At 45.7% G+C, this 25817-nt stretch overlaps 1 protein-coding gene across 1 annotated transcript in view; it reads left to right on the top strand.

The window, feature by feature from the left end:
• Positions 1-25817, top strand: part of LOC135551755 (solute carrier family 45 member 4-like) — a 68789-nt gene that overhangs the window by 23405 nt on the left and 19567 nt on the right. The window contains exons 3-4 of the mRNA XM_064982967.1: positions 893-1701; positions 25241-25429. Coding sequence (XP_064839039.1) covers positions 1407-1701; positions 25241-25429 — 484 coding nt within the window. The 5' untranslated portion in view covers positions 893-1406. The remainder of the gene's footprint in view (positions 1-892; positions 1702-25240; positions 25430-25817) is intronic.

Here is a 25817-nt window from a genome sequence, read left to right as displayed (position 1 = left end):
TAAGTAAACCTGAACTGTGAACATTTGTTTCAATGGTAAATGGCCTGAGAAAGACCTCTTCATTTCTCCACCATCTTTGCCGTGCCCCCGGAGTCAGACGTGTTCTGAGATTTGATTGGCATTCTAATTTCAAATCTTACTGGATTTGCCACTCACTGCCTCTGCCTTTAAAAACCAACAGGAAGCTACTGATTCACTCACACAGACCAGCCTGACATTTCCCCATCCCAGACTCGATCCCCTGAGTCATTCTAATGCCTAGCTGTTTGTTCAGGACACAACAGTACACACACACACACACACACACACACACACACACACACACACACACACACACACACACACACACACACACACACACACACACAGACAGACAGGAGGGGTTGGTTATTAAAGGCAGCTTTATTCATGCTTTATCACAGGATAAAGGAGAATACTGAAAATCCCCCAGGAGGTGTGTGAGGCGCGAGTGGGTCCTCTCTCTCTCTCTCCCTCCCTCCCTCTCTCTATACTCTACCCTGTACAGTATTCACCAGTCTCTGCCAAGAGGCTTAAACACTACGAATAGCCAGATGACTAAGAACTAGGCCTTTTACATGCTTAAATCATCAAGTCATCTTTGATTCAACTCAAAGAGTTTTTTAAACAATGTTGTGAATCTGTTTCCACCTTTTCCACAGTCAAGCCAACCTGATCCATATCATTCTTTATTGGACTAGTGTGGTTCAGTACAGGTTGGCATGGTTCAGTTTTCTGTAGTCTTACTGGAATTTTAAAAACGTTACTGTCATTAGTCTGCCAACCTCCATTTTTTAATAACTAACTCTCTCTCTCTCTCTCTCTCTCTGGCTTACTGGCGTCTATTCCCGTGGTGCATCCTGGGTATGTGCAGATTGATCGGCCACTCGATGGGGATTCACAGAGGAGCTCTCACCTGTGTCGCCTCCTGCCCTCCGCCCTGCCGCCTGCCCTCCCTCTTCTGCACCTCCTCCACACACATCATGAAACTGGTATTAACTGAATGGCAATTGATATGGATTTTTACTGATTCTAGTAGACAGTAAACCAACTAACACAGATAGGGAGGAAAAGCCATCTAATTTTCACACGTCCTTCTTCACACTAAATGAACCTGCCTGTGGGGTTCTGAGCTGCCTGAGTTGACAGCCCACCCTGAAAAACAACCCAATGCCTCTTTAAGGAACACACAAGGAATGTATTGTACGCTTTAAGAGATTATTCTTCCTGATAACGACATTGGAGGACATCGACAGCAGAGGGAGCTACTTTGAGGACGAGCTCACACCTGCCACCGCCAGTGTATGACTACAGATCTATTTTTTTATTTAGTTTTGAATCTATTTTTTTCTTCTGGAGCCTGAAGGGTTGTGCGTTTGGTTGTGTGCATGCCGAAGAAGAAGAAAATGGCTCCCCAGAACTCTGAGGCCGATGCTATGCAAGTGCAGGGGGTAATGGTGGTCCCCGCTGCTAAGAAAACCACCACAGGTTCTGCCTCCACAGGAGACGGAGGAGCAGCAGGAGGTGTGGTGCTGGAGTCATGCCAGGAGGAGTCGGTGAGCGAGGGGTCTATAGACCGGATCCCGCTGCGCCACTGGGTGATGCACGGAGCCGTCATGTTCGGACGAGAGTTCTGCTACGCCATGGAAACGGCCCTGGTTACGCCTGTACTGCTGCAAATAGGTAAGAGATCACTATATAAAGCATGGAGATTGTACAGACATGTGCGCACATGTATGTAAACACACACACACAGCAAGAGTTAACCAGAGTCATGCAGATGATGAAGGAGCCAGGTGGGTGAATTCACATACTCTACTATACTGTTGACGCTGCCCGCACATCATATCCCCACATCTATATCAACACAGCGTATCCCCACATCTATATCAACACAGCGTATCCCCACATCTATATCAACACAGCGTATCCCCACATCTATATCAACACAGCGTATCCCCACATCTATATCAACACAGCGTATCCCCACATCTATATCAACACAGCGTATCCCCACATCGTATCCCCACATCTATATCAACACAGCGTATCCCCACATCTATATCAACACAGCGTATCCCCACATCTATATCAACACAACGTATCCACACAACGTATCCCCACATCTATATCAACACAACGTATCCACACAACGTATCCCCACATCTATATCAACACAGCGTATCAACACAGCGTATCCCCACATCGTATCCCCACATCTATATCAACACAGCGTATCCCCACATCTATATCCACACAGCGTATCCCCACATCTATATCAACACAGCGTATCCCCACATCTGTATCAACACAGCGTATCCCCACATCTGTATCAACACAGCGTATCCCCACATCTGTATCAACACAGCGTATCCCCACATCTATATCAACACAGCGTATCCCCACATCTATATCAACACAGCGTATCCCCACATCTATATCAACACAGCGTATCCCCACATCTATATCAACACACAGCGTATCCCCACATCTATATCAACACACAGCGTATCCACACATCTGTATCAACACCGCGTATCCACACATCTGTATCAACACCGCGTATCCACACATCTGTATCAACACCGCGTATCCCCACATCTGTATCAACACCGCATATCCCCACATCTGTATCAACACAGCGTATCCCCACATCTATATCAACACACAGCGTATCCCCACATCTATATCAACACACAGCGTATCCCCACATCTATATCAACACACAGCGTATCCACACATCTGTATCAACACCGCATATCCCCACATCTGTATCAACACCGCATATCCCCACATCTGTATCAACACCGCATATCCCCACATCTGTATCAACACCGCATATCCCCACATCTATATCAACACACAGCGTATCCCCACATCTATATCAACACACAGCGTATCCCCACATCTATATCAACACACAGCGTATCCCCACATCTATATCCACACAGCGTATCCCCACATCTATATCAACATCTATATCCACACAGCATATCCACACAACATATCCAAAAGTCCATCGTAAACACATTGGATAAGAATTCAAGGTCCTTCCTGCTCTTCAGTGTTCCTGCCACAGCCCTAATAACAGGCCTGCCTAGGAAAGACAAGGCTCCAGTCCTTTTACAGTCCATCTGATTAGATGCTATCTCGACTGTAAACAGTAAATCATACTGTTTGACTGGCCTGGGGTCGTGGCGGCAGCAAAGTATAGAGACACTGGATGTGACTTAGCAGAGGATTAGAATAACCACGTGGGGGATGCTGGGGGATGCGCTGATACACTAGTGTTCTTCTTGACTAATGATAGCTCAGTCGACTACAGATGTGGACAAAAAAATCATTATTAATGCCATTAAATCATCCTTTGAGTCCATCCAGCCACCTCTGTCTGACGTCAGTTTTGATTCCAGTGTTTTTAAGGTCTAGCTAGCTGTCTCTGGCTGCCCATGCCTCTAAATTTGCTGTTGCGTCTGCTTGGGGATTACAGCTCTCTGAAACACCACAATCCATCCTGGCCTCAAAGACACCTTACCTCACAGCAAGGCACCTCACAGAGGGGGTGGGGGGGTAGTAAAGGGAGAGATGTGTGGAGGGAGGGAGAGAGAGACATTCTCTGCTCAGAGCTTTGACTGAGTTTACAACTCCATGTGTTCCCTGCACCCATTTACTTTATAGTATACTACATTTGACCAGGGCCTGTAGACCTACCTCCTCACTCAGACTGAGTTCCAGTGATAGCCCAGAGCACGCAATGTCACCCACACCATCTGTGGAAGTGACTTCTTTTTTACCTTTATTTTACTAGGCAAGTCAGTCAAGAACAAATTCTTATTTTCAATGACGGCCTAGGAACAGTGGGTTAACTGCCTGTTCAGGGGCAGAACGACAGATTTGTACCTTGTCAGCTCGGGGGTTTGAACTTGCAACCTTCTGTTACTAGCCCAACGCTCTAACCACTAGGCCACCCCAGGGTAGTGTTTGACTTCAGTATTGTCTGACTGTGTTCATCATAAGGTGCCGTCCGTCATTACAGTCTGTTGAAACGTCTCTTCGTTCTCTCCTTTGACGTAAAGTAGGCCTCTGTCGTCACAAACTATCACTGATTGATGTGTTATTTGTTTTTGGCAGAGTCACAACCCACTTTACTACCTTTTGGTAGGTAAAATTCCATATATACCATTGTACATTATCATACACACTATTCCCTATACTGTATAGTGCCCAATATAATGCACTACTTTTTACCGTTAAAGAAGTGACTTTTCTCCTATAGCAATATGAAGCCATAGGTGACGAGTTGGACTAAATAGGTGCCCCAGGGAATAGGCCTAAACTAGAAACCCAGTACCCTGCATTCTGACCATCAGTTTCCTCCGAACATATTGGGAAAGACAGAGCGCAGCAGTATTGTTCTTGATGTGCAGGTTAGGATGGCGACCCACTGTTCTTTTGTTGTTATTGAATGTTTATTTTAACCTAGCCTGATGAGTCCGTCATGAACCAAACTGCTACAGACTTATATCTATCCTACCCTGCCTTTCTAAGGTCTTCGAAAGCCAAGTCAACAAACAGATTACCGACCATTTCGAATCCCACCGTACCGTCTCCGCCATGCAATGTGGTTTCAGAGCTGGTCATGGGTGCACCTCAGCCACGCTCAAGGTCCTAAACGATATCTTAACTGCCATCGATAAGAAACAATACTGTGCAGCCGTATTCATTAACCTGGCCAAGGCTTTCGACTCTGTCAATCACCACATCCTCATCGGCAGACTCGCTAGCCTTGGTTTCTCAAATGATTGCCTCGCCTGGTTCACCAACGCTTATCTGATAGAGTTCAGTATGTCAAATCGGAGGGCCTGTTGTCCGGACCTCTGGCAGTCTCAATGGGGGTGCCACAGGGTTCAATTCTTGGACCGACTCTCTTCTCTGTATACATCAAGGATGTCGCTCTTGCTGCTGGTGAGTCTCTGATCCACCTCTACGCAGACGACACCATTCTGTATACTTCTGGCCCTTCTTTGGACACTGTGTTAACAACCCTTCAGATGCCATACAACTCTCCTTCCGTGGTCTCCAACTGCTCTTAAATACAAGTAAAACTAAATGCATGCTCTTCAACCGATCGCTGCCTGCACCAGTCCGCCCGTCCAGCATCACTACTCTGGACGGTTCTGACTTAGAATATGTGGACAACTACAAATACCTAGGTGTCTGGTTAGACTGTAAACTCTCCTTCCAGACTCACATCAAACATTTCCAATCTAAAGTTAAATCTAGAATTGGCTTCCTATTTCGCAACAGAACATCCTTCACTCATGCTGCCAAACATACCCTCGTAAAAACTGACTATCCTACCAATCATCGACTTCGGTGATGTCATTTACAAAATAGCCTCCAATAGCCTACTCAATAAATTGGATGCAGTCTATCACAGTGCCATCTGTTTTGTCACCAAAGCCCCATATACTGCAACCTGTACGCTCTCGTTGGCTGGCCCTCGCTTCATACTCGTCGCCAAACCCACTGGCTCCAGGTCATCTCCAAGACCCTGCTAGGTAAAGTCCCCCTTTATCTCAGCTCGCTGGTCACCATAGCAGCACCTTCCTGTAGCACACGCTCCAGCAGGTATATCTCTCTGGTCACCCCCAAAACCAATTCTTCCTTTGGCTGCCTCTCCTTCCAGTTCTCTGCTGCCAATGACTGGAACGAACTACAAAAATCTCTGAAACTGGAAACACTTATCTCCCTCACTAGCTTTTAGCACCAGCTGTCAGAGCAGCTCACAGATTACTGCACCTGTACATAGCCCATCTATAATTTAGCCCAAACAACTACCTCTCCCCCTCCTGTATTTATTTTTTGCATCCCATTATTTCTATTTCTACTTTGCACATTCTTCCACTGCAAATCCACCATTCCAGTGTTTTACTTGCTATATTGTATTTACTTTGTCACCATGGCCTTTTTTTTTGCCTTTACCTCCCTTATTTCACCTCATTTGCTCACATCGTATATAGACTTATTTTTCTACTGTATTATTGACTTTATGTTTGTTTTACTCCATGTGTAACTCTGTGTTTGTGTCGAACTACTTTGCTTTATCTTGGCCAGGTCGCAATTGTAAATGAGAACTTGCTCTCAACTTGCCTACCTGGTTAAATAAAGGTGAAATAAAACATAAAAAAATGTTGATCCCTCAACAGCCAGCTCACGTAGGGGATGTTTGTTGACACAGCCTACAGTAGAGAAGGGTAATGGTATTTTCCACTAGAGCTGTTCAAATACAATTTATATGTAAACGAACATCATTGTAGGATGGTGACAGTCAGGGTCAGATTCAACTGAACTGATTCGGCTTGAGACGCCTCAATTCCTTGGTCTGCTGGTGGTTGTCATTGCTGTTCAGCGTTCTGATTATGTCACCGTTTGAGGTCTCGCCTTAGTACACTCTTTATTATAAGAGTGTTGTAATAACTGTGTCATGCGTCTTCAGAAGTGTCATTTATGCTGAGTCAGGTGTGCAGGGTATGTATGGGTGGGGGGGGGGGGCAGAGCGGGATCGTGATGAAGGGGGAGAGAGTGGGAACGGAACGAAGGGGTAGGAGGGGGAGAGAGTGGGAATGGAACGAAGGGGTAGGGGGGGGAGAGGGCGGGAACGGAACGAAGGGGTAGGAGGGGGAGAGCGGGAAGGGGTAAGAGGGGGAGAGAGTGGGAATGGAACGAAGGGGTAAGAGGGGGGGAGAGGGCGGGAACGTGAGGAAGGGGGAGAGAGTGGGAACGGAACTAAGGGGTAGGAGGGGGGAGATAGCGGGAAGGGGACAAAGGTGTAGGAGGGGGGAGAGAGCGGGAAGGGGACAAAGGTGTAGGAAGGGGGAGAGTGGGAACGTGTAGGAAGGGGGAGAGAGTGGGAACGTGACGAAGGGGGAGAGAGTGGGAACGTGACGAAGGGGGAGAGAGTGGGAACGTGACGAAGGGGGAGAGAGTGGGAACGTGACGAAGGGGGAGAGAGTGGGAACGTGACGAAGGGGGAGAGAGTGGGAACGTGACGAAGGGGGAGAGAGTGGGAACGTGACGAAGGGGGAGAGAGTGGGAACGTGACGAAGGGGGAGAGAGTGGGAACGAGACGAAGGGGGAGAGAGTGGGAACGTGACGAAGGGGGAGAGAGTGGGAACGTGACGAAGGGGGAGAGAGTGGGAACGTGACGAAGGGGGAGAGAGTGGGAACGTGACGAAGGGGGAGAGAGTGGGAACGTGACGAAGGGGGAGAGAGTGGGAACGTGACGAAGGGGGAGAGAGTGGGAACGTGACGAAGGGGGAGAGAGTGGGAACGTGACGAAGGGGGAGAGAGTGGGAACGTGACGAAGGGGGAGAGAGTGGGAACGTGACGTGACGAAGGGGTAGGAAGGGGGAGAGCGTGAGAACGGGACAAAGGGGTAGGAAGGGGGAGAGCGGGAACGTGATAAAGGGGTAGGAAGGTGGAGAGCGAGGGGCAGAGGGTTGGTAAGAGGGAGTGGATGGAGTGATTGACAGATGTGACATAAGCAACGCTAAGAGGTAACGTAAGGTTTATGTAACAATTTGTTTTCTTAAAAAAAAAAATATATATATATTTGCCCAGGCTGTTAGGTACAGTATATGCAAAAGTGTGTGAACTCTTTGGTCTGAGTCTCCTGTGAATGTTTGGCTGGCTCCTCTACAGAGTTGTGGCTTCCCCCAGCAGGAACCCACTCATGGCTCATAAACGTGGGAACACAATCTCAGGAGAATAATATCCCCGTATCAGAGGGCTTTTTGCTCATTTTTCAACAACACTCATTGTTTATTATTTTCTTCACAGAAGGGTAACGACCAAAAAATGTGACATTTGTTTAGATGAATAAGCCTAGCTCAGAACATCTGAACCACATGATATACGAGAACTATACAGTGCATGGGAATATAGGTTATAAGTATTATAGGGTATAAGTACTACTGTCTACCTGAATAGGCCTAGAGCGAATGGCATTACACCAGACAATGTATGGGAACTAGAGGATATACACTGAGTATACCAGACATTATGAACATCTTCCTAATATAGATTTGTTCTCTCTGTCTCTCTGTCTCTCTGTCTCTCTGTCTCTCTGTCTCTCTGTCTCTCTGTCTCTCTGTCTCTCTGTCTCTCTGTCTCTCTGTCTCTCTGTCTGTCTCTCTCTCTGTCTGTCTCTCTCTCTGTCTGTCTCTCTCTCTGTCTCTCTCTCTGTCTCTCTCTCTGTCTAACATTAAGAATAATACCAGGTTACATGACATCTGCCCTTATGAGTAAGGTTACTCTAGACCTACTGTTATATAAACTTATGACTAAGGTTAATCTATTCCTACTGCTCTATAAACTAATAGATGTAGTTAATCTAGTTTTACTGTTGTATAAACTCACGAATAAGGTTGTGGATTTGCTCTAATCTATAGAAAGCCAGGCTTGCTAAAACGGTGTTTGGATGTTGGAACCTGGATCCATCTAAACCTATGTTTGGATGTTGGAACCTGGATCCATCTAAACCTATGTTTGGATGTTGGAAGGCTGGGTATAGGTTTAGATGGATCCAGGTTATATTTGGATGTTGGAAGGCTGGGTATAGGTTTAGATGGATCCAGGTTATATTTGGATGTTGGAAGGCTGGGTATAGGTTTAGATGGATCCAGGTTATGTTTGGATGTTGGAAGGCTGGGTATAGGTTTAGATGGATCCAGGTTATATTTGGATGTTGGAAGGCTGGGTGTAGGTTTAGATGGATCCAGGTTATGTTTGGATGTTGGAAGGCTGGGTATAGGTTTAGATGGATCCAGGTTATGTTTGGATGTTGGAAGGCTGGGTATAGGTTTAGATGGATCCAGGTTATGTTTGGATGTTGGAAGGCTGGGTATAGGTTTAGATGGATCCAGGTTATATTTGGATGTTGGAAGGCTGGGTATAGGTTTAGATGGATCCAGGTTATATTTGGATGTTGGAAGGCTGGGTATAGGTTTAGATGGATCCAGGTTATGTTTGGATGTTGGAAGGCTGGGTATAGGTTTAGATGGATCCAGGTTATATTTGGATGTTGGAAGGCTGGGTGTAGGTTTAGATGGATCCAGGTTATATTTGGATGTTGGAAGGCTGGGTATAGGTTTAGATGGATCCAGGTTATATTTGGATGTTGGAAGGCTGGGTATAGGTTTAGATGGATCCAGGTTATGTTTGGATGTTGGAAGGCTGGGTATAGGTTTAGATGGATCCAGGTTATATTTGGATGTTGGAAGGCTGGGTATAGGTTTAGATGGATCCAGGTTATATTTGGATGTTGGAAGGCTGGGTATAGGTTTAGATGGATCCAGGTTATGTTTGGATGTTGGAAGGCTGGGTATAGGTTTAGATGGATCCAGGTTATGTTTGGATGTTGGAAGGCTGGGTATAGGTTTAGATGGATCCAGGTTATATTTGGATGTTGGAAGGCTGGGTATAGGTTTAGATGGATCCAGGTTATATTTGGATGTTGGAAGGCTGGGTATAGGTTTAGATGGATCCAGGTTATGTTTGGATGTTGGAAGGCTGGGTATAGGTTTAGATGGATCCAGGTTATGTTTGGATGTTGGAAGGCTGGGTATAGGTTTAGATGGATCCAGGTTATGTTTGGATGTTGGAAGGCTGGGTATAGGTTTAGATGGATCCAGGTTATGTTTGGATGTTGGAAGGCTGGGTATAGGTTTAGATGGATCCAGGTTATGTTTGGATGTTGGAAGGCTGGGTATAGGTTTAGATGGATCCAGGTTATGTTTGGATGTTGGAAGGCTGGGTATAGGTTTAGATGGATCCAGGTTATGTTTGGATGTTGGAAGGCTGGGTATAGGTTTAGATGGATCCAGGTTATGTTTGGATGTTGGAAGGCTGGGTATAGGTTTAGATGGATCCAGGTTATATTTGGATGTTGGAAGGCTGGGTATAGGTTTAGATGGATCCAGGTTATATTTGGATGTTGGAAGGCTGGGTATAGGTTTAAATGGATCCAGGTTATATTTGGATGTTGGAAGGCTGGGTATAGGTTTAGATGGATCCAGGTTATGTTTGGATGTTGGAAGGCTGGGTATAGGTTTAGATGGATCCAGGTTATATTTGGATGTTGGAAGGCTGGGTATAGGTTTAAATGGATCCAGGTTATATTTGGATGTTGGAAGGCTGGGTATAGGTTTAGATGGATCCAGGTTATGTGCCTTTAGTGTTATTACAGGGAGGAGTTAAGTGTGTGAATGTTGAAACATTAAAACAAAAGTTAAGATCCTTAACGTTAAGAAAAATCCCTAAGGGAAACAACTACTTCAAGGTCTCGGAGCGAGTGACGTTATCGATTTGAAACGCCACTAGCGCGCACCGCTAACTAGCCAGCCATTTCACATTAGTTACATAGGCACGTTTGACTGTCCACTGATATATGCTACATAGTGCCTATTTAGTGCCTCAAACGTGCCTATTTATAGGTTTTTACTATTTCGTAATAGCTGCAGTAGGACGGGTGATTTATGAGTACTATCATCATGCTACAGAGTATGCAAAAAATCTAACCAGCCATGCTTTAATTGAGGCTAAATATTTGATTACGCCCCAACACAGTAAAACAACACATCTGTCCGACAGCCGGTCATCTTGGTTATTTTCCGTCCCCAGTGCAAACGAATTGTGAACTTTACAGGTTTGCCTAAATAACGGTAGGCATATCGTATGATTGGATTATAACACCACGCCACTGGCTAATCCCTGGCATCCCTGCCCTATGGTATGTTGTCCAGAAATGCCAACTATTTGCAAGGCAGCAAGGAGGCTTCCATTTTGTCCATCCGTGTTTACTTCCCTATGCTGAATAAGAAGAATCATCACAAAGAGATGTAGATTGAGAAGTTTGCTAGGCGGGAATGTGTGAGCCGGCACATTTTTGAACCCCCCCCCCCTCCTGTTTTTCTCTGTGGAATCATTTTTGGGGGGTGAGGTCACCGACAAACCCAACTCTCAGCTGGTGATGGGAGGGATGATCCAACTGGAAAAACACGGGACAGGTGGCATTTCTAATGAGGCTAGAATTTGTAGAATTGTAAGGCTGTGTTGTTGTGGTTCTCTGTTAAAATACTAGTCCTCAATCCCCATCCAACATTCCTGCATACCTTGCATATTGAATTCTGGGTAAAAGTTAGTTGGACAGTGGGGTAGCATAGCTGGACATTCGACATTGTTCGCTGGATATTGAATTCTGGTAAAAATAATTAGTTGGATATTGTCAGTTGGACATTGTATAAGTAGGGTCACAGCTCAGATCAGGGTTGCCCAAACCCGGTCCTGTGGCCCCCCTGGGTCCACGTTTTGGGTTTTGTCCTTGCCCCAACCCGGTCCTGTGGGCCCCCCCTGGGTCCACGTTTTGGGTTTTGTCCTTGCCCAAATCCAGTCCTGTGCCCCCCCCCCTGGGTTCACGTTTTGCACTACACAGTTGACTCCAATAAATAATGCTAGATGACATGTTTCGGTCATCTATCTCGGGGGTAGGCAACCCTGTTCCTGGAGTGCTGCAGGTGCTGCAGGATTGGAGGCACCAGACCTGACCAACTGAGCTAATGGATCACTTGGTCTGGTCACCTGTTCTTCCAGTTCAGTTAAAACATCAAGTTGCCTACCTCTAAACTAGCTGAACATTGCATAGCATATGTCCAATGTCCAATCTCCGCAAGGTTACGGTGTGGCCACAGATCAAAGAACAGCCAGTGACTTACACACTGGAAATCCCACTGTGGGTTTAATGAATGCACTGCTAGTAGACCTCTGAAATTTATACTGCTATGACACACACACACACACACACACACACACACACACACACACACACACACACACACACACACACACACACAAATACACACAGGCCCCCCCCAGGGCACCCACTACTGCTAGCTTCTGTCCCTCTTTCCCTCCCAGTTAGACAGCAAGGAGAGATTTTGCCATTTCTCTGACTGCTCACAGTTGAACTCAGGCAATGAGATGGAGGACTTGGGGTAGACTCATCTCATCACTTTCAGATCAGATCTAACTGCTTTAATTCACATTAAGCTGGGGCGTTTTCCTTTCATTAACGTGAGATGATAGCTAGATGACATATAGCACACTGATATGAGCTGGATGCGTTATGTCATGTGCTCGTTCATTTGTCCAGTACTCTGTCAATATGAGCTGGCTTCATCCCATGTCGTCATTCCTATGGGGCTCATCCCATGTCGTCCTAGCGGGCCCTTTACCTTATTACATGTCAAACAGGAAGCAGTGTGTGTGTATGATGTCACACAGGAAGCAGTGTGTGTGATGTCACACGGGAAGCAGTGTGTGTGGGCAGGCAAGGGGCAGGAACCTTCCGTGACTCTGGAGCTTACTGATAGAGAGAGGCTTTGAGGCACACACACACGCGCATCTCACAGCCTGCTGCCAGCCTGCTGCCAGCCCCCAGACATCACTGTGCCGTGCCTCATGGGTATGCCACATCTCACAGATAGAGCCGAGTCTCTCTCACACACACACACACACACACACACACACACACACACACACACACACACACACACACACACACACACTCTCTTTCATAATGGATTTTTAATAATTGTCAGTGTGAGCTTTAGCTAATTTTTGACTATAAAATGCATTATGTAAAGTGTTAGGCCAACATCTTGTTCCTAGACATCACAGTGACCATGGATCTGATGGGTTGAACATAGATTGACTATAACAGGCCAACTAGAAACAAAACCACTGGTAATAAATGGATGGGAACCGGGGTTGGGGTCAATTCCATTTCTATTCCGAAAGTAAACCACATTCCAATTCCAAATTTTCCCTCATTGAAAAGTATTGAATATAATTGGAATTTCAGTGTACTTCCTGAATTGACTGGATTTGAAATGGAATTGACCCCAACCCTGATGGGAACCATTAAGCCTAGGAGCTTTATGGTCCATGTTGGCCTCTGTTCTTTTTAATATCATAAACATTACCACGCTCTTTACAATCAACCTTTATTCTCTCTGGTTGTCTTCCATTGTTTCGTGGCCTGTGAGGCTTTTCATCAGCTTCCCTAAAACAATCAGTGCCTGGTGAACCCAGATCCTTTGGCTAGAGCGAGACCTATTCATTTAGGGTTTGTTTTATTTCAATATAGCCATCGTCATCACTCTCCGAACCTTGAGCCATCTGTGCCCACAAAAGCAGGAAACACCCACACTGTGACCTATTTCGTTCCAGGAGCCCCGTTGGGAACCTAATTTGTCTGACTAGCTTCCAATAGAGAATGTTTAATGAGGTGTAGTGACTGGGTGGTAATGTTGTTGTTGTGTTGTAGTTGTGTTGTCACAGAACGTTGCAGATGCTACTGCAGCAGTTCATTTTAGCCTAGAATCTGTGATGCTGTGGTTTACTCCCAGTTGTAAAAAAGGGAATTTAGAGTTATGTATTGTGAGGGAGTCCATGTAGATGACAGTATAATGTAAGAAATGTCTCATTTTTAGTGATCTTCTGTCTGATTTGACTTTGGGGGGCTGTGTTAAAGGGATGTTTAGGAGGCCCTTTACCTACTTCCCCCAGAGCCATTTTTATGTCTCTGTGTCCAGTATGAAGGAAGTTGGAGGTAGTTTCACAAGCCAATGCTAACTCACGTTAGCGGAAGTATATAAAGGGTCTCATTGCCAAAAATCCCAAAAGTATCCGTTTAATAATCCCTTTAATAATCTGCAAACATACAACACAACGCAATTTAGTCTTATTTTGTCCCCGTCTGTGTTAAATTCACCATGTCTCTGCTGGGGTTGATTGGAGGAAGAACACTCTCTTCCTCTACTGCAGTGTCCCAGGACTGTGGCTGACTACTGACTACTGCAGTATTATGTAACACTGCTGACTAACGTGTGTGTGCGTGTGCGTGTGCCTTGCAGTTTTAAAGGCGAGCAGAGTGGATGCAGCATAAAACAAAATATCCTTGTTACATTAGGAATCAATCAGAGCTGAGGACGGCCCCTCGCTTCTCAATCACCCGTACACTGCTAACACACAATACATCATCTTACCGCACTGTGCAAATGACCTTGAAGGCACCTTGATGACACTACTGTTCTACGCGCTAAGAAGGGGGAACAGACAGCTGTGCGTGTGTGTGTGATTCATACTGCGGGACTGCTGAGCCTAGCTCTTCTCCTGGCTCTCTTCTATTCTGTATTACAGGGCAGTACGGACTCCCCTGTCCTGGCTCTCTTCTATTCTGTATTACAGGGCAGTACGGACTCCCCTGTCCTGGCTCTCTTCTATTCTGTATTACAGGGCAGTATGGACTCCCCTGTCCTGGCTCTCTTCTATTCTGTATTACAGGGCAGTACGGACTCCCCTGTCCTGGCTGTCTTCTATTCTGTATTACAGGACAGTATGGACTCCCCTGTCCTGGCTCTCTTCTATTCTGTATTACAGGGCAGTACGGACTCCCCTGTCCTGGCTCTCTTCTATTCTGTATTACAGGACAGTATGGACTCCCCTGTCCTGGCTGTCTTCTATTCTGTATTATAGGACAGTATGGACTCCCCTGTCCTGGCTCTCTTCTATTCTGTATTACAGGACAGTATGGACTCCCCTGTCCTGGCTCTCTTCTATTCTGTATTACAGGGCAGTACAGACTCCCCTGTCCTGGCTCTCTTCTATTCTGTATTACAGGACAGTATGGACTCCCCTGTCCTGGCTGTCTTCTATTCTGTATTACAGGGCAGTACGGACTCCCCTGTCCTGGCTCTCTTCTATTCTGTATTACAGGGCAGTACAGACTCCCCTGTCCTGGCTCTCTTCTATTCTGTATTACAGGACAGTATGGACTCCCCTGTCCTGGCTGTCTTCTATTCTGTATTACAGGGCAGTATGGACTCCCCTGTCCTGGCTCTCTTCTATTCTGTATTACAGGGCAGTACGGACTCCCCTGTCCTGGCTGTCTTCTATTCTGTATTACAGGGCAGTATGGACTCCCCTGTCCTGGCTCTCTTCTATTCTGTATTACAGGGCAGTACGGACTCCCCTGTCCTGGCTCTCTTCTATTCTGTATTACAGGGCAGTACGGACTCCCCTGTCCTGGCTCTCTTCTATTCTGTATTACAGGGCAGTACGGACTCCCCTGTCCTGGCTGTCTTCTATTCTGTATTACAGGGCAGTACGGACTCCCCTGTCCTGGCTCTCTTCTATTCTGTATTACAGGGCAGTACGGACTCCCCTGTCCTGGCTCTCTTCTATTCTGTATTACAGGGCAGTACGGACTCCCCAACCTGAGTCCTGAGCATCTCCTTTCGCTGCTTAATGAATGCACCAATACAAACACAACCAGCCTCTCACTCACTCACACACACAGACATGCACACACACCCTCAGCTCAGCACGGAAAACAAACAAACGCTGCAACGTAGCCTGCCGTGAGGGGGATTTCTGTCTGTACGTCTGTCTGTCTGTCTCTAGGTCTCTTATTTGAGTCAGATATACCCTGCTCTCTGCTCGGTCGGAGGAGCCTGGCAAAAGCTCTTCATCACTGGGTGCACTTTAAACCGCCCTCGGTAATTAAATCACCCTTCTCGATGTCAACTGCAGGAAGGCAGGCAGGCCACTGTGCCACCGGTGGCTCTATTGGCAGGAGCCTCCACCTGTCATCATGTTTCACTTCTTAAGTGCGTAACAAAATTACATTTTGTTGATGCAGTTTATTTAGTTTCTTAATTATATTTCAGTGTTATTGTCTATTGTTGATAGATATCTCTAGGCTACAGAATGAATTGAAGTTTCGCTCCTCTGGTTTTCTGAAGTTGTTTACAAGCTATAGTACTTTGTCAGTGGACCCGGCAGTACAGTGGACCCGGCAGTACAGTGGACCCGGCAGTACAGTGGACCCGGCAGTACAGTGGACCCGGCAGTACAGTGGAACCGGCAGTACTGTGGACCCAGCTGCTCTAATCACTGCTCCCTACATTCTTAGAAAAAAGGTGCTATCTAGAACCTGAAAGGGCTCTTTGGCTGTCCCCATAGGAGAAACCCTTTTCGATTCCAGGTAGAACCCTTTTGGTTCCATGTAAAACCCTGTACACAGAGGGTTCTACATGGAACCCAAAAGGGTTCTACCCTTTTTTTCAAAGAGTGTACCGTACCACTGTTTAACTGGGAAACGAGTGCTCTGTTGCCTCCATCCATCAAATGTTGTGTGTTTGTGTGAGTAGGACCGCATCTCTTCTGGAATGGATGGGCGTTTTTATAAAATAATCTCCTCCCGGACACACCCAACACAATGTAGGCCAGGCCCCCCCCCCCCTCCCTTCCACCGCTCTCACCTCTCAGGGGCTCTGCTACAAATGTGTCAATGCATTTAAACTGGCATCTCTCTCTTTTAGTCCCTCAATCTCTTTCTCTCTTTTGCTCTCTTTCTCTCTCTCTCTTGATCTCTTTCTCTATGTGTCTGAACATTAAGAACACCTTCCTCATATTGAGTTGCTACCCCCCCATTTGCCCTCACAACAGCCTCAATTTGTCAGGGCATGGACTCTACAAGGTGTTGAAAGCATTCCACAGGGATGCTGGCCCATGTTGACTCCAATGCTTTTGTTAGCAGTTGATGTTATTCTTTAATAACACAGACCCCAAATCAAATCAGGGTTTATTCAAATAGGACAAATCATGCTTGGAAGTAGATGGTCATTCTCCCCTGTCCTCAGTGATGCTCTCCTGAGACTCTCTCCAGTGAACAAAGGGGCAGGATCTAGTTTTAGAACCCAGCCCTCGCCTGTGGTTGACCAATTAGAATTCCTTGCAATAAAACTGGGCCAATGGCCAGATAAGTATTCTATTTCAGACTCAATATACAGACAAATTCCTCCCATGTCCCTACATTAATCCCCTACTACAGAAAAAAAACACTTTCCATTGATCTTTAGTCCTCTATTGGCTGTTAGTCCTCTGTCTCTCTCTTTATCTTGGAAATATTCTTACACTTCTCATAGTTGTGTCAAGTTGGCTGGATGTCCTTTGGGTGGTGGATCATTCTTAATACTTGCGGGAAACTGTTGAGTGTGAAAAAACCCAGCAGCATTTGCAGTTCTTGACACAAACCAGTGTGCCTGGGACCTACTACCATACCCCGTTCAAAGGCATTTAAATCTTTTGTCTTTCTCATTCACCCTCTGAATGGCAAACATACACAATCCATGTCGCAATTGTATTAAAAGGCTTAAAAATCCTTCTTTAACCCGTCTCCTCCTCTTCATCTACACTGATTGAAGTGGATTTAACAAGTGACATCAACAAGGGACCACAGCTTTCACCTGGATTCACCTGGTCAGTAGATGTCATGGAAAGAACATGCGTTCTTAATGTTTTGTACACTCAGTTTATCTTCACTCTCACTCAGCTTCTCTCTCTCTCAAGCTCAGTCTCGCTCTCTCTCAGCTTCTATATCTTCACTCTGTGTTTCGGTTTGTTGTGCATCACATAATTATTCATTGGCTGAGGCCCACTGCTTGCATATTAGCTCTTTCTATTGGTGGAAGCACAGTGAGGGTTGAGAACAGCATTTCAAATCAAATCAAATTTTATTTGTCACATACACATGGTTAGCAGATGTTAATGCGAGTGTAGCGAAATGCTTGTGCTTCTAGTTCCGACAATGCAGTAATAACCAAGTAATCTAACTAACAATTCCTAAACTACTGTCTTATACACAGTGTAAGGGGATAAAGAATATGTACATAAGGATATATGAATGAGTGATGCTACAGAGCAGCATAGGCAAGATACAGTAGATGGTATCGAGTACAGTATATACATATGAGATGAGTATGTAAACAAAGTGGCATAGTTAAAGTGGCTAGTGATACATGTATTACATAAGGATGCAGTCGATGATATAGAGTACAGTATATACGTATGCATATGAGATGAATAATGTAGGGTAAGTAACATTATTTAAGGTAGCATTGTTTAAAGTGGCTAGTGATATATATTTACATCATTTCCCATCAATTCCCATTATTAAAGTGGCTGGAGTTGAGTCAGTGTCAGTGTGTTGGCAGCAGCCACTCAATGTTAGTGGTGGCTGTTTAACAGTCTGATGGCCTTGAGATAGAAGCTGTTTTTCAGTCTCTCGGTCCCAGCTTTGATGCACCTGTACTGACCTCGCCTTCTGGATGATAGCGGGGTGAACAGGCAGTGGCTCGGGTGGTTGATGTCCTTGATGATCTTCATGGCCTTCCTGTAACATCGGGTGGTGTAGGTGTCCTGGAGGGCAGGTAGTTTGCCCCCGGTGATGCGTTGTGCAGACCTCACTACCCTCTGGAGAGCCTTACGGTTGAGGGCGGAGCAGTTGCCATACCAGGCGGTGATACAGTCCGCCAGGATGCTCTCGATTGTGCATCTGTAGAAGTTTGTGTGCTTTTGGTGACAAGCCGAATTTCTTCAGCCTCCTGAGGTTGAAGAGGCGCTGCTGCGCCTTCTTCACGATGCTGTCTGTGTGAGTGGACCAATTCAGTTTGTCTGTGATGTGTATGCCGAGGAACTTAAAACTTGCTACTCTCTCCACTACTGTTCCATCGATGTGGATAGGGGGGTGTTCCCTCTGCTGTTTCCTGAAGTCCACAATCATCTCCTTAGTTTTGTTGACGTTGAGTGTGAGGTTATTTTCCTGACACCACACTCCGAGGGCCCTCACCTCCTCCCTGTAGGCCGTCTCGTCGTTGTTGGTAATCAAGCCTACCACTGTTGTGTCGTCCGCAAACTTGATGATTGAGTTGGAGGCGTGCGTGGCCACGCAGTCGTGGGTGAACAGGGAGTACAGGAGAGGGCTCAGAACGCACCCTTGTGGGGCCCCAGTGTTGAGGATCAGCGGGGAGGAGATGTTGTTACCTACCCTCACCACCTGGGGGCGGCCCGTCAGGAAGTCCAGTACCCAGTTGCACAGGGCGGGGTCGAGACCCAGGGTCTCGAGCTTGATGACGAGCTTGGGGGGTACTATGGTGTTGAATGCCGAGCTGTAGTCGATGAACAGCATTCTCACATAGGTATTCCTCTTGTCCAGATGGGTTAGGGCAGTGTGATTGAGATTGCATCGTCTGTGGACCTATTTGAGCGGTAAGCAAATTGGAGTGGGTCTAGGGTGTCAGGTAGGGTGGAGGTGATATGGTCCTTGACTAGTCTCTCAAAGCACTTCATGATGACGGAAGTGAGTGCTACGGGGCGGTAGTCGTTTAGCTCAGTTACCTTAGCTTTCTTGGGAACAGGAACAATGGTGGCCCTCTTGAAGCATGTGGGAACAGCAGACTGGTATAGGGATTGATTGAATATGTCCGTAAACACACCAGCCAGCTGGTCTGCGCATGCTCTGAGGGCGCGGCTGGGGATGCCGTCTGGGCCTGCAGCCTTGCGAGGGTTAACACGTTTAAATGTTTTACTCACCTCGGCTGCAGTGAAGGAGAAACCGCATTTTTCCGTTGCAGGCAGTGTCAGTGGCACTGTATTGTCCTCAAAGCGGGCAAAAAAGTGATTTAGTCTGCCTGGGAGCAAGACATCCTGGTCCGTGACTGGGCTGGATTTCTTCCTGTAGTCCGTGATTGACTGTAGACCCTGCCACATGCCTCTTGTGTCTGAGCCGTTGAATTGGGATTCTACTTTGTCTCTGTACTGACGCTTAGCTTGTTTGATAGCCTTACGGAGGGAATAGCTGCATTGTTTGTATTCAGTCATGTTACCAGACACCTTGCCCTGATTGAAAGCAGTGGTTCGCGCTTTCAGTTTCACTCGAATGCTGCCATCAATCCAAGGTTTCTGGTTAGGGAATGTTTTAATCGTTGCTATGGGAACGACATCTTCAACGCACGTTCTAATGAACTCGTACACCGAATCAGCGTATTCGTCAATGTTGTTATTTGACGTAATACGAAACATGTCCCAGTCCACGTGATGGAAGCAGTCTTGGAGTGTGGAGTCAGCTTGGTCGGACCAGCGTTGGACAGAGAGTCGATGAACAGGGAGCTTCTTTTTTTAGCTTTTGTCTGTAGGCAGGTATCAGCAAAATGGAGTCGTGGTCAGCTTTTCCGAAAGGGGGGAAGGGCAGGGCCTTATATGCGTCGCGGAAGTTAGAGTAACAGTGATCCAAGGTTTTTCCGCCCCTGGTTGCGCAATCGATATGCTGATAAAATTTAGGGAGTCTTGTTTTCAGATTAGCCTTGTTAAAATCCCCAACAACGATGAATGCAGCCTCCGGATAAATGGTTTCCAGTTTGCAAAGAGTTAAATAAAGTTCGTTCAGAGCCATCGATGTGTCTGCTTGGGGGGATATATACGGCTGTGATTATAATCGAAGAGAATTCTCTTGGTAGATAATGCGGTCTACATTTGATTGTGAGGAATTCTAAATCAGGTGAACAGAAGGATTTGAGTTCCTGTATGTTTCTTTCATCGCACCATGCCTCGTTAGCCATAAGGCATACACCCCCACCCCTCTTCTTACCAGAAAGGTGTTTGTTTCTGTCGGCGCGATGCGTGGAGAAACCCGTTGGCTGCACCGCTTCGGATAGCGTCTCTCCAGTGAGCCATGTTTCCGTGAAGCACAGAACGTTAGTCTCTGATGTCCCTCTGGAATGCTACCCTTGCTCGGATTTCATCAACCTTGTTGTCAAGAGACTGGACATTGGCAAGAAGAATGCTAGGAAGTGGGGCACGATGTGCCCGTCTCCGTAGTCTGACCAAAAGACCGCCACGTTTCCCTCTTTTTCGGAGTCGTTTTTTTGGGTCGCTGCATGCGATCCATTCCGTTGTCCTGTTTGTAAGGCAGAACACAGGATCCGCGTCGCGAAAAACATATTCTTGGTCGTACTGATGGTGAGTTGACGCTGATCTTATATACAGTAGTTCTTCTCGGCTGTATGTAATGAAACCTAAGATGACCTGGGGTACTAATGTAAGAAATAACATGTAAAAAAACAAAAAACTGCATAGTTTCCTAGGAACGCGAAGCGAGGCGGCCATCTCTGTCGGCGCCGGAAGTAGGAAACACAGTGAGGGTTGAGAACAGCATTTCTATTGTTGGAAACACAGTGAGGGTTGAGAACGGCATTTCTATTGTTGGAAACACCGTGAGGGTTGAACAGCATTTCTATTGTTGGAAACACAGTGAGGGTTGAGAACAGCATTTCTATTGTTGGAAACACAGTGAGGGTTGAACAGCATTTCTATTGTTGGAAACACAGTGAGGGTTGAGAACAGCATTTCTATTGTTGGAAACACAGTGAGGGTTGAGAACAGCATTTCTATTGTTGGAAACACAGTGAGGGTTGAGAACAGCATTTCTATTGTTGGAAACACAGTGAGGGTTGAGAACAGCATTTCTATTGTTGGAAACACAGTGAGGGTTGAGAACAGCATGTGAAATGATCCTGTAAATAATTCATACAGGACATCCCTCTGCGAGCCGACACTCTTAAGCAAAAAGGGTTCCAAAAGGGTTCTTCGGCTGTCCTCCATAGGAGAGCCCTATTTGGTTCCAGGTGGAACCATTTTGGGATCCTGGGTTCCATGTAGAACCCTCTGTGAAAAGGGTTCTACATGGAACCCAAAAGGGTTCTACCTGGACCCAAAAAGGATTATCTTATGGGAACAGCTGAATAACCCTTTTAGGTTCTAGATTGCACCTCTGTCCCTGTTGCCAAGGATTTTAAACTGCCAGCCATCTCAGCTATACGTTGATCGTTGTCAAGGTGTTTTTCTTGAAGAGGGCTTTGTTAGCAGTTGTTAATGGATGTTTCCCTAGCAGCAACCTATTCCCTATATAGCCCTATCGGCTCTGATCAAAAGTAGGGCACTATATAGGGAATAGTATGCCATTTGGGACAATGATTTGTACTGTAACCCTGGTCTGTTAAGGTCCTGCTATGTTTCCTCCTCTGTCTGTCTCTCTCCCTCCAAGTGTTAAGGCCAGGCAGGCTGTTATGCACCTGACCAAGTCTAGCTGGCAGCAGTGCAGCCCACAAAGCACCCGTTTCCTGCCAGTCCTCTATCATCTAGCCTGTGACTACTTCACTTCACCCCCCCAGCCCTCCTCCCTCTCTCCTACAGTCCCTGACTTGCTTTCACTTTTCACACCAACCACTCAGACCCCAACATGATTTATGGTCAGTTTCATTTTCTCAAGAAAAGCCCTCTAATAAAAATGTTTGGATGGGAAGGGTGAGGTATCGGATAAAATTGTTTTATATTTACATTTACATTTAAGTCATTTAGCAGACGCTCTTATCCAGATATCTAAATGGCAGCAGCAAAGGAGGAATGGACAGGTTGAAAGCTCAATCCTGGGAGCGTAAATTAGTGTACAGGTGGTTAATTAGTGTGTGTGTGTGTGTGTGTGTGTGCGTGCGTGCTTGACACTTGTTTTGATCTGAGCAGCTTTTGCAGCCAAGGGCCTACTATATAAGGTGTTGTGACACATGAGATGGACCAGACTCTACACTGTTAAGCTCTCCATTCCTCAGAACAGAACATCCTCATAGAAGTCATAAAAACCTTTGTCCTTCTACATGTCCCATCCACTTCCAGACATTAGCCATCGATAAATCACCTCTAAGTGTCTCAGCCAAGTCAATGTAAATGTCATTGTTATTGACTGTGGCCTAATGGTCATTGGGTTGGGAAGGGTAAACTGACCTGACACCTTACTTACCCAAGGAATTCCACAAGATGCACTGATACCATTTGTGTCTAATGATTCCATTGTGGAGCTATATGAGCTGGCACCAAGACTGACTAAACACACTGTAAGGCCTGGACCAGAGCCATTTGAATGAGCCAGCTGTGCTCGTTCAGTTCCACATATGGGACGCCATTGTGTGTCAAATGGGAATGATGTGTCAAGATTAACGTCTTTGATGGAGAAGATTGTGAGTTGCCCCCTTCTCACGTCCTTATTACCCACTGTGGGTTGTTTTAATTTTTCCCCTCAGTCATTCTCTTTATGTTTCTCTCGCTCTCTGTCTCTCGGTCTCTGCCTCTGTCCATCTGTCTCTCTGTCCCTCTCACTGTCTCTCTCTATCCCCCACCCCCCTCTCTCTGTCTAGTTTTGTGACTCTGCTCTTTCCTACATGGTCTAAATCTGTCTGTCCTAAGTCTCGCTGGGCAACAGTAAATATATCCTGAAGTAGTGCGAGTCACACTGCTCTCAGTATTGTTCCACATCTTTGACCCGGTGGAGAGAAAAATCCTGGTCTTTATTTACTAGAATCGGACATCCTGTTTACCCCGACCGCTTTCCCAAAGAAACAAACTGCTTACCGACAGATTAAAATCTGTTTGCGACATTTTATGTGTTTGTATCCGACGCCGACAGCAGGTTGTGACCAAAACAAGTGAACAATTTACAGAAACACAGTTTTGGGGCCCTGTGAGTAACCTCAATTAAAATCTTGAGGAGGAAGTCATGTCTCATTGATTGGTCATTGAGGGGTCATAAGGACATGTCTACAGCAAGTCCGTCTACAGGCAACAGGAAGTAGTGATGTTTGGGGCACAGTGGAGCTCTGGGTTCCCAAGCCACCTGGGTCATGGTCATCATCAACAACCATCTGGTTCACTTGAACCAGAATGTGAACAGGGCTTCACTTACCGTGAGATCCTGTATAGTCTACACTCTGATAAGACCATAACCCACTAGTCTACACTCTGATAAGACCATAATCCACTATAATGGAAACAACATTGATTCGACCAGTGTGTTCCCAGTGGGAAAGTTATAACATTTTCTGAGCAGCTATAAAAGTAGCCTACTCTTTTTATTTCATTTTTTAGCTGATTCCAGAGTTCTTAGAATGAAATGTGAGATTTATTCTCACTGGCAAAGTTTTATATTATAAATTATCACTTTGCTTCATTGAAAATGTGTGGGGTGTGGCCTCGTCTAACACAGTGAGGGGGTGTGGCCTCGTATAACACAGTGAGGGGTGTGGCCTCGTACTGTCCTTCTTAAGGTGTATGCAACCATAATGTGACAGCCAGCCAAACTCCAATCAAGAACTTAACCAGAGTCAGGGATAGGCTTTCCATAACCCTCCAGTTTTATAGTTGAAACGGTGTAAAAATGAAGTCATTGGAGCATCTCATTATTAATGCACAACCGAGTCTAACTGACGTATCATAGTCACATAGTGAACAATACAATACTTGACCAACACTGTACATAGAAAACATATCCTGCTTGAATATTGTTCTAAATAGGATTAGTATTTATATAACATGTAAACTAACTTAAGTGTGAAGAGAAATCACATGTAGGGAGAAGCTAGCTCCAAAACAGCACTTAACAGGCAGGCTAGGCTAACGAGGGAATACATGTAATCGATTTACTTAAAAACTCAGAATTAAAACATGACCTGCAGAAAATACTTAGAATAGTAAAAGATGAACATCTTAGAAATGATTTGTACTTACAGGCCATGCTTAACGAAGGCTTAGCAAGAAGCATGGCGGAAGATAAACCTCCGTATTATGGCACTCTTTTCCAACATCATGAACTGCATCATTTCCTATTTTTCCCGTTTTACCACCAACAAAGAAGTAGCACAGCGGAGTACACGCTAGCTGCTGCTACACGAAACAGCCACTGGATGGCGCCAAATCAAAAGCAACTTAGAAGAAGAAGGCAGAATAGGCCTCATCTAACGTATTGCACTTGAATGGATCTTAAACACAGCTGGTATGATTCATTGTGACAAAATGTTTCCAAATATCAGTTTGTTAATAAGACGATGGATGAATGACAATCACCCACAAGTGTCCTTCTAAGATGGTGTTGTTACTTGCATATTACTAGCATGTACGCTACCCCATTTATGTACACCAGGACTCCATTCTGTGCCTGCGTAGTAGCCAGTGAATTGGCACACTTTACCGAATCTGCTTTGTCATTCAGCAAGTAACACTACGTAAAAGGGCTACTTTGACCAAGATGACAGAAACGTGCAGGTAGCCTTAATAGCCCAGAGAAAATTAGTGTGTAATCAGCTTTTTGTATGTATGGAATAATTTGGGGATCTTTTATTTCCACTAATGAAACATGGGACCAATGCTTTACATTGTGTTTATATTTGATGATAAACCCTAAACCCCTTCTCGTTTCCTTCCTGTCCATCTCCAGGTCTTCCAGAACAGTATAACAGCCTGACATGGTTCCTGAGCCCCATCCTGGGTCTGATCTTCACACCTCTGATTGGCTCAGCCAGCGATCGCTGCACCCTGAAATGGGGCCGGCGACGCCCTTTCATCCTGGCCCTGTGTGTGGGCGTGCTGTTCGGAGTGGCACTCTTCCTCAACGGGTCACTCATAGGTAACAAATAATATATTATAAACTGGGTGGTTCGAGCCCTGAATGCTGATTGGCTGACAGCCATGGTATATCAGACCCAGTGGTGTAAAGTACTTAAGTAAAAATACTTTAAAGAACTACTTAAGTAGTTTTTTGGGGTGTCTGTACTTTACTTTACTATTTATATTTTTGACAACTTTTGCTTTTACTCCACTACATTCCTAAAGAAATAATGTACATTCTACACCCAAAAGCACTTGGTACTTGGTCCTGCTTAGCAGGACAAGAAAACGGTCTGGTTCACGCACTTAAAAAAAAAAATCCTGGTCATTCCTACTGCATCTGATCTGGCGGACTCACTAAACACTAAACAGGCTAAACACAAATGCTTTGTTTGTAAATTATGTCT

Source organism: Oncorhynchus masou, chromosome 13 (assembly GCF_036934945.1).
Source record: "Oncorhynchus masou masou isolate Uvic2021 chromosome 13, UVic_Omas_1.1, whole genome shotgun sequence".
NCBI classification, from domain to species: Eukaryota; Metazoa; Chordata; class Actinopteri; order Salmoniformes; family Salmonidae; genus Oncorhynchus; species Oncorhynchus masou.
This window is presented reverse-complemented; position numbering and strand designations above follow the sequence as displayed.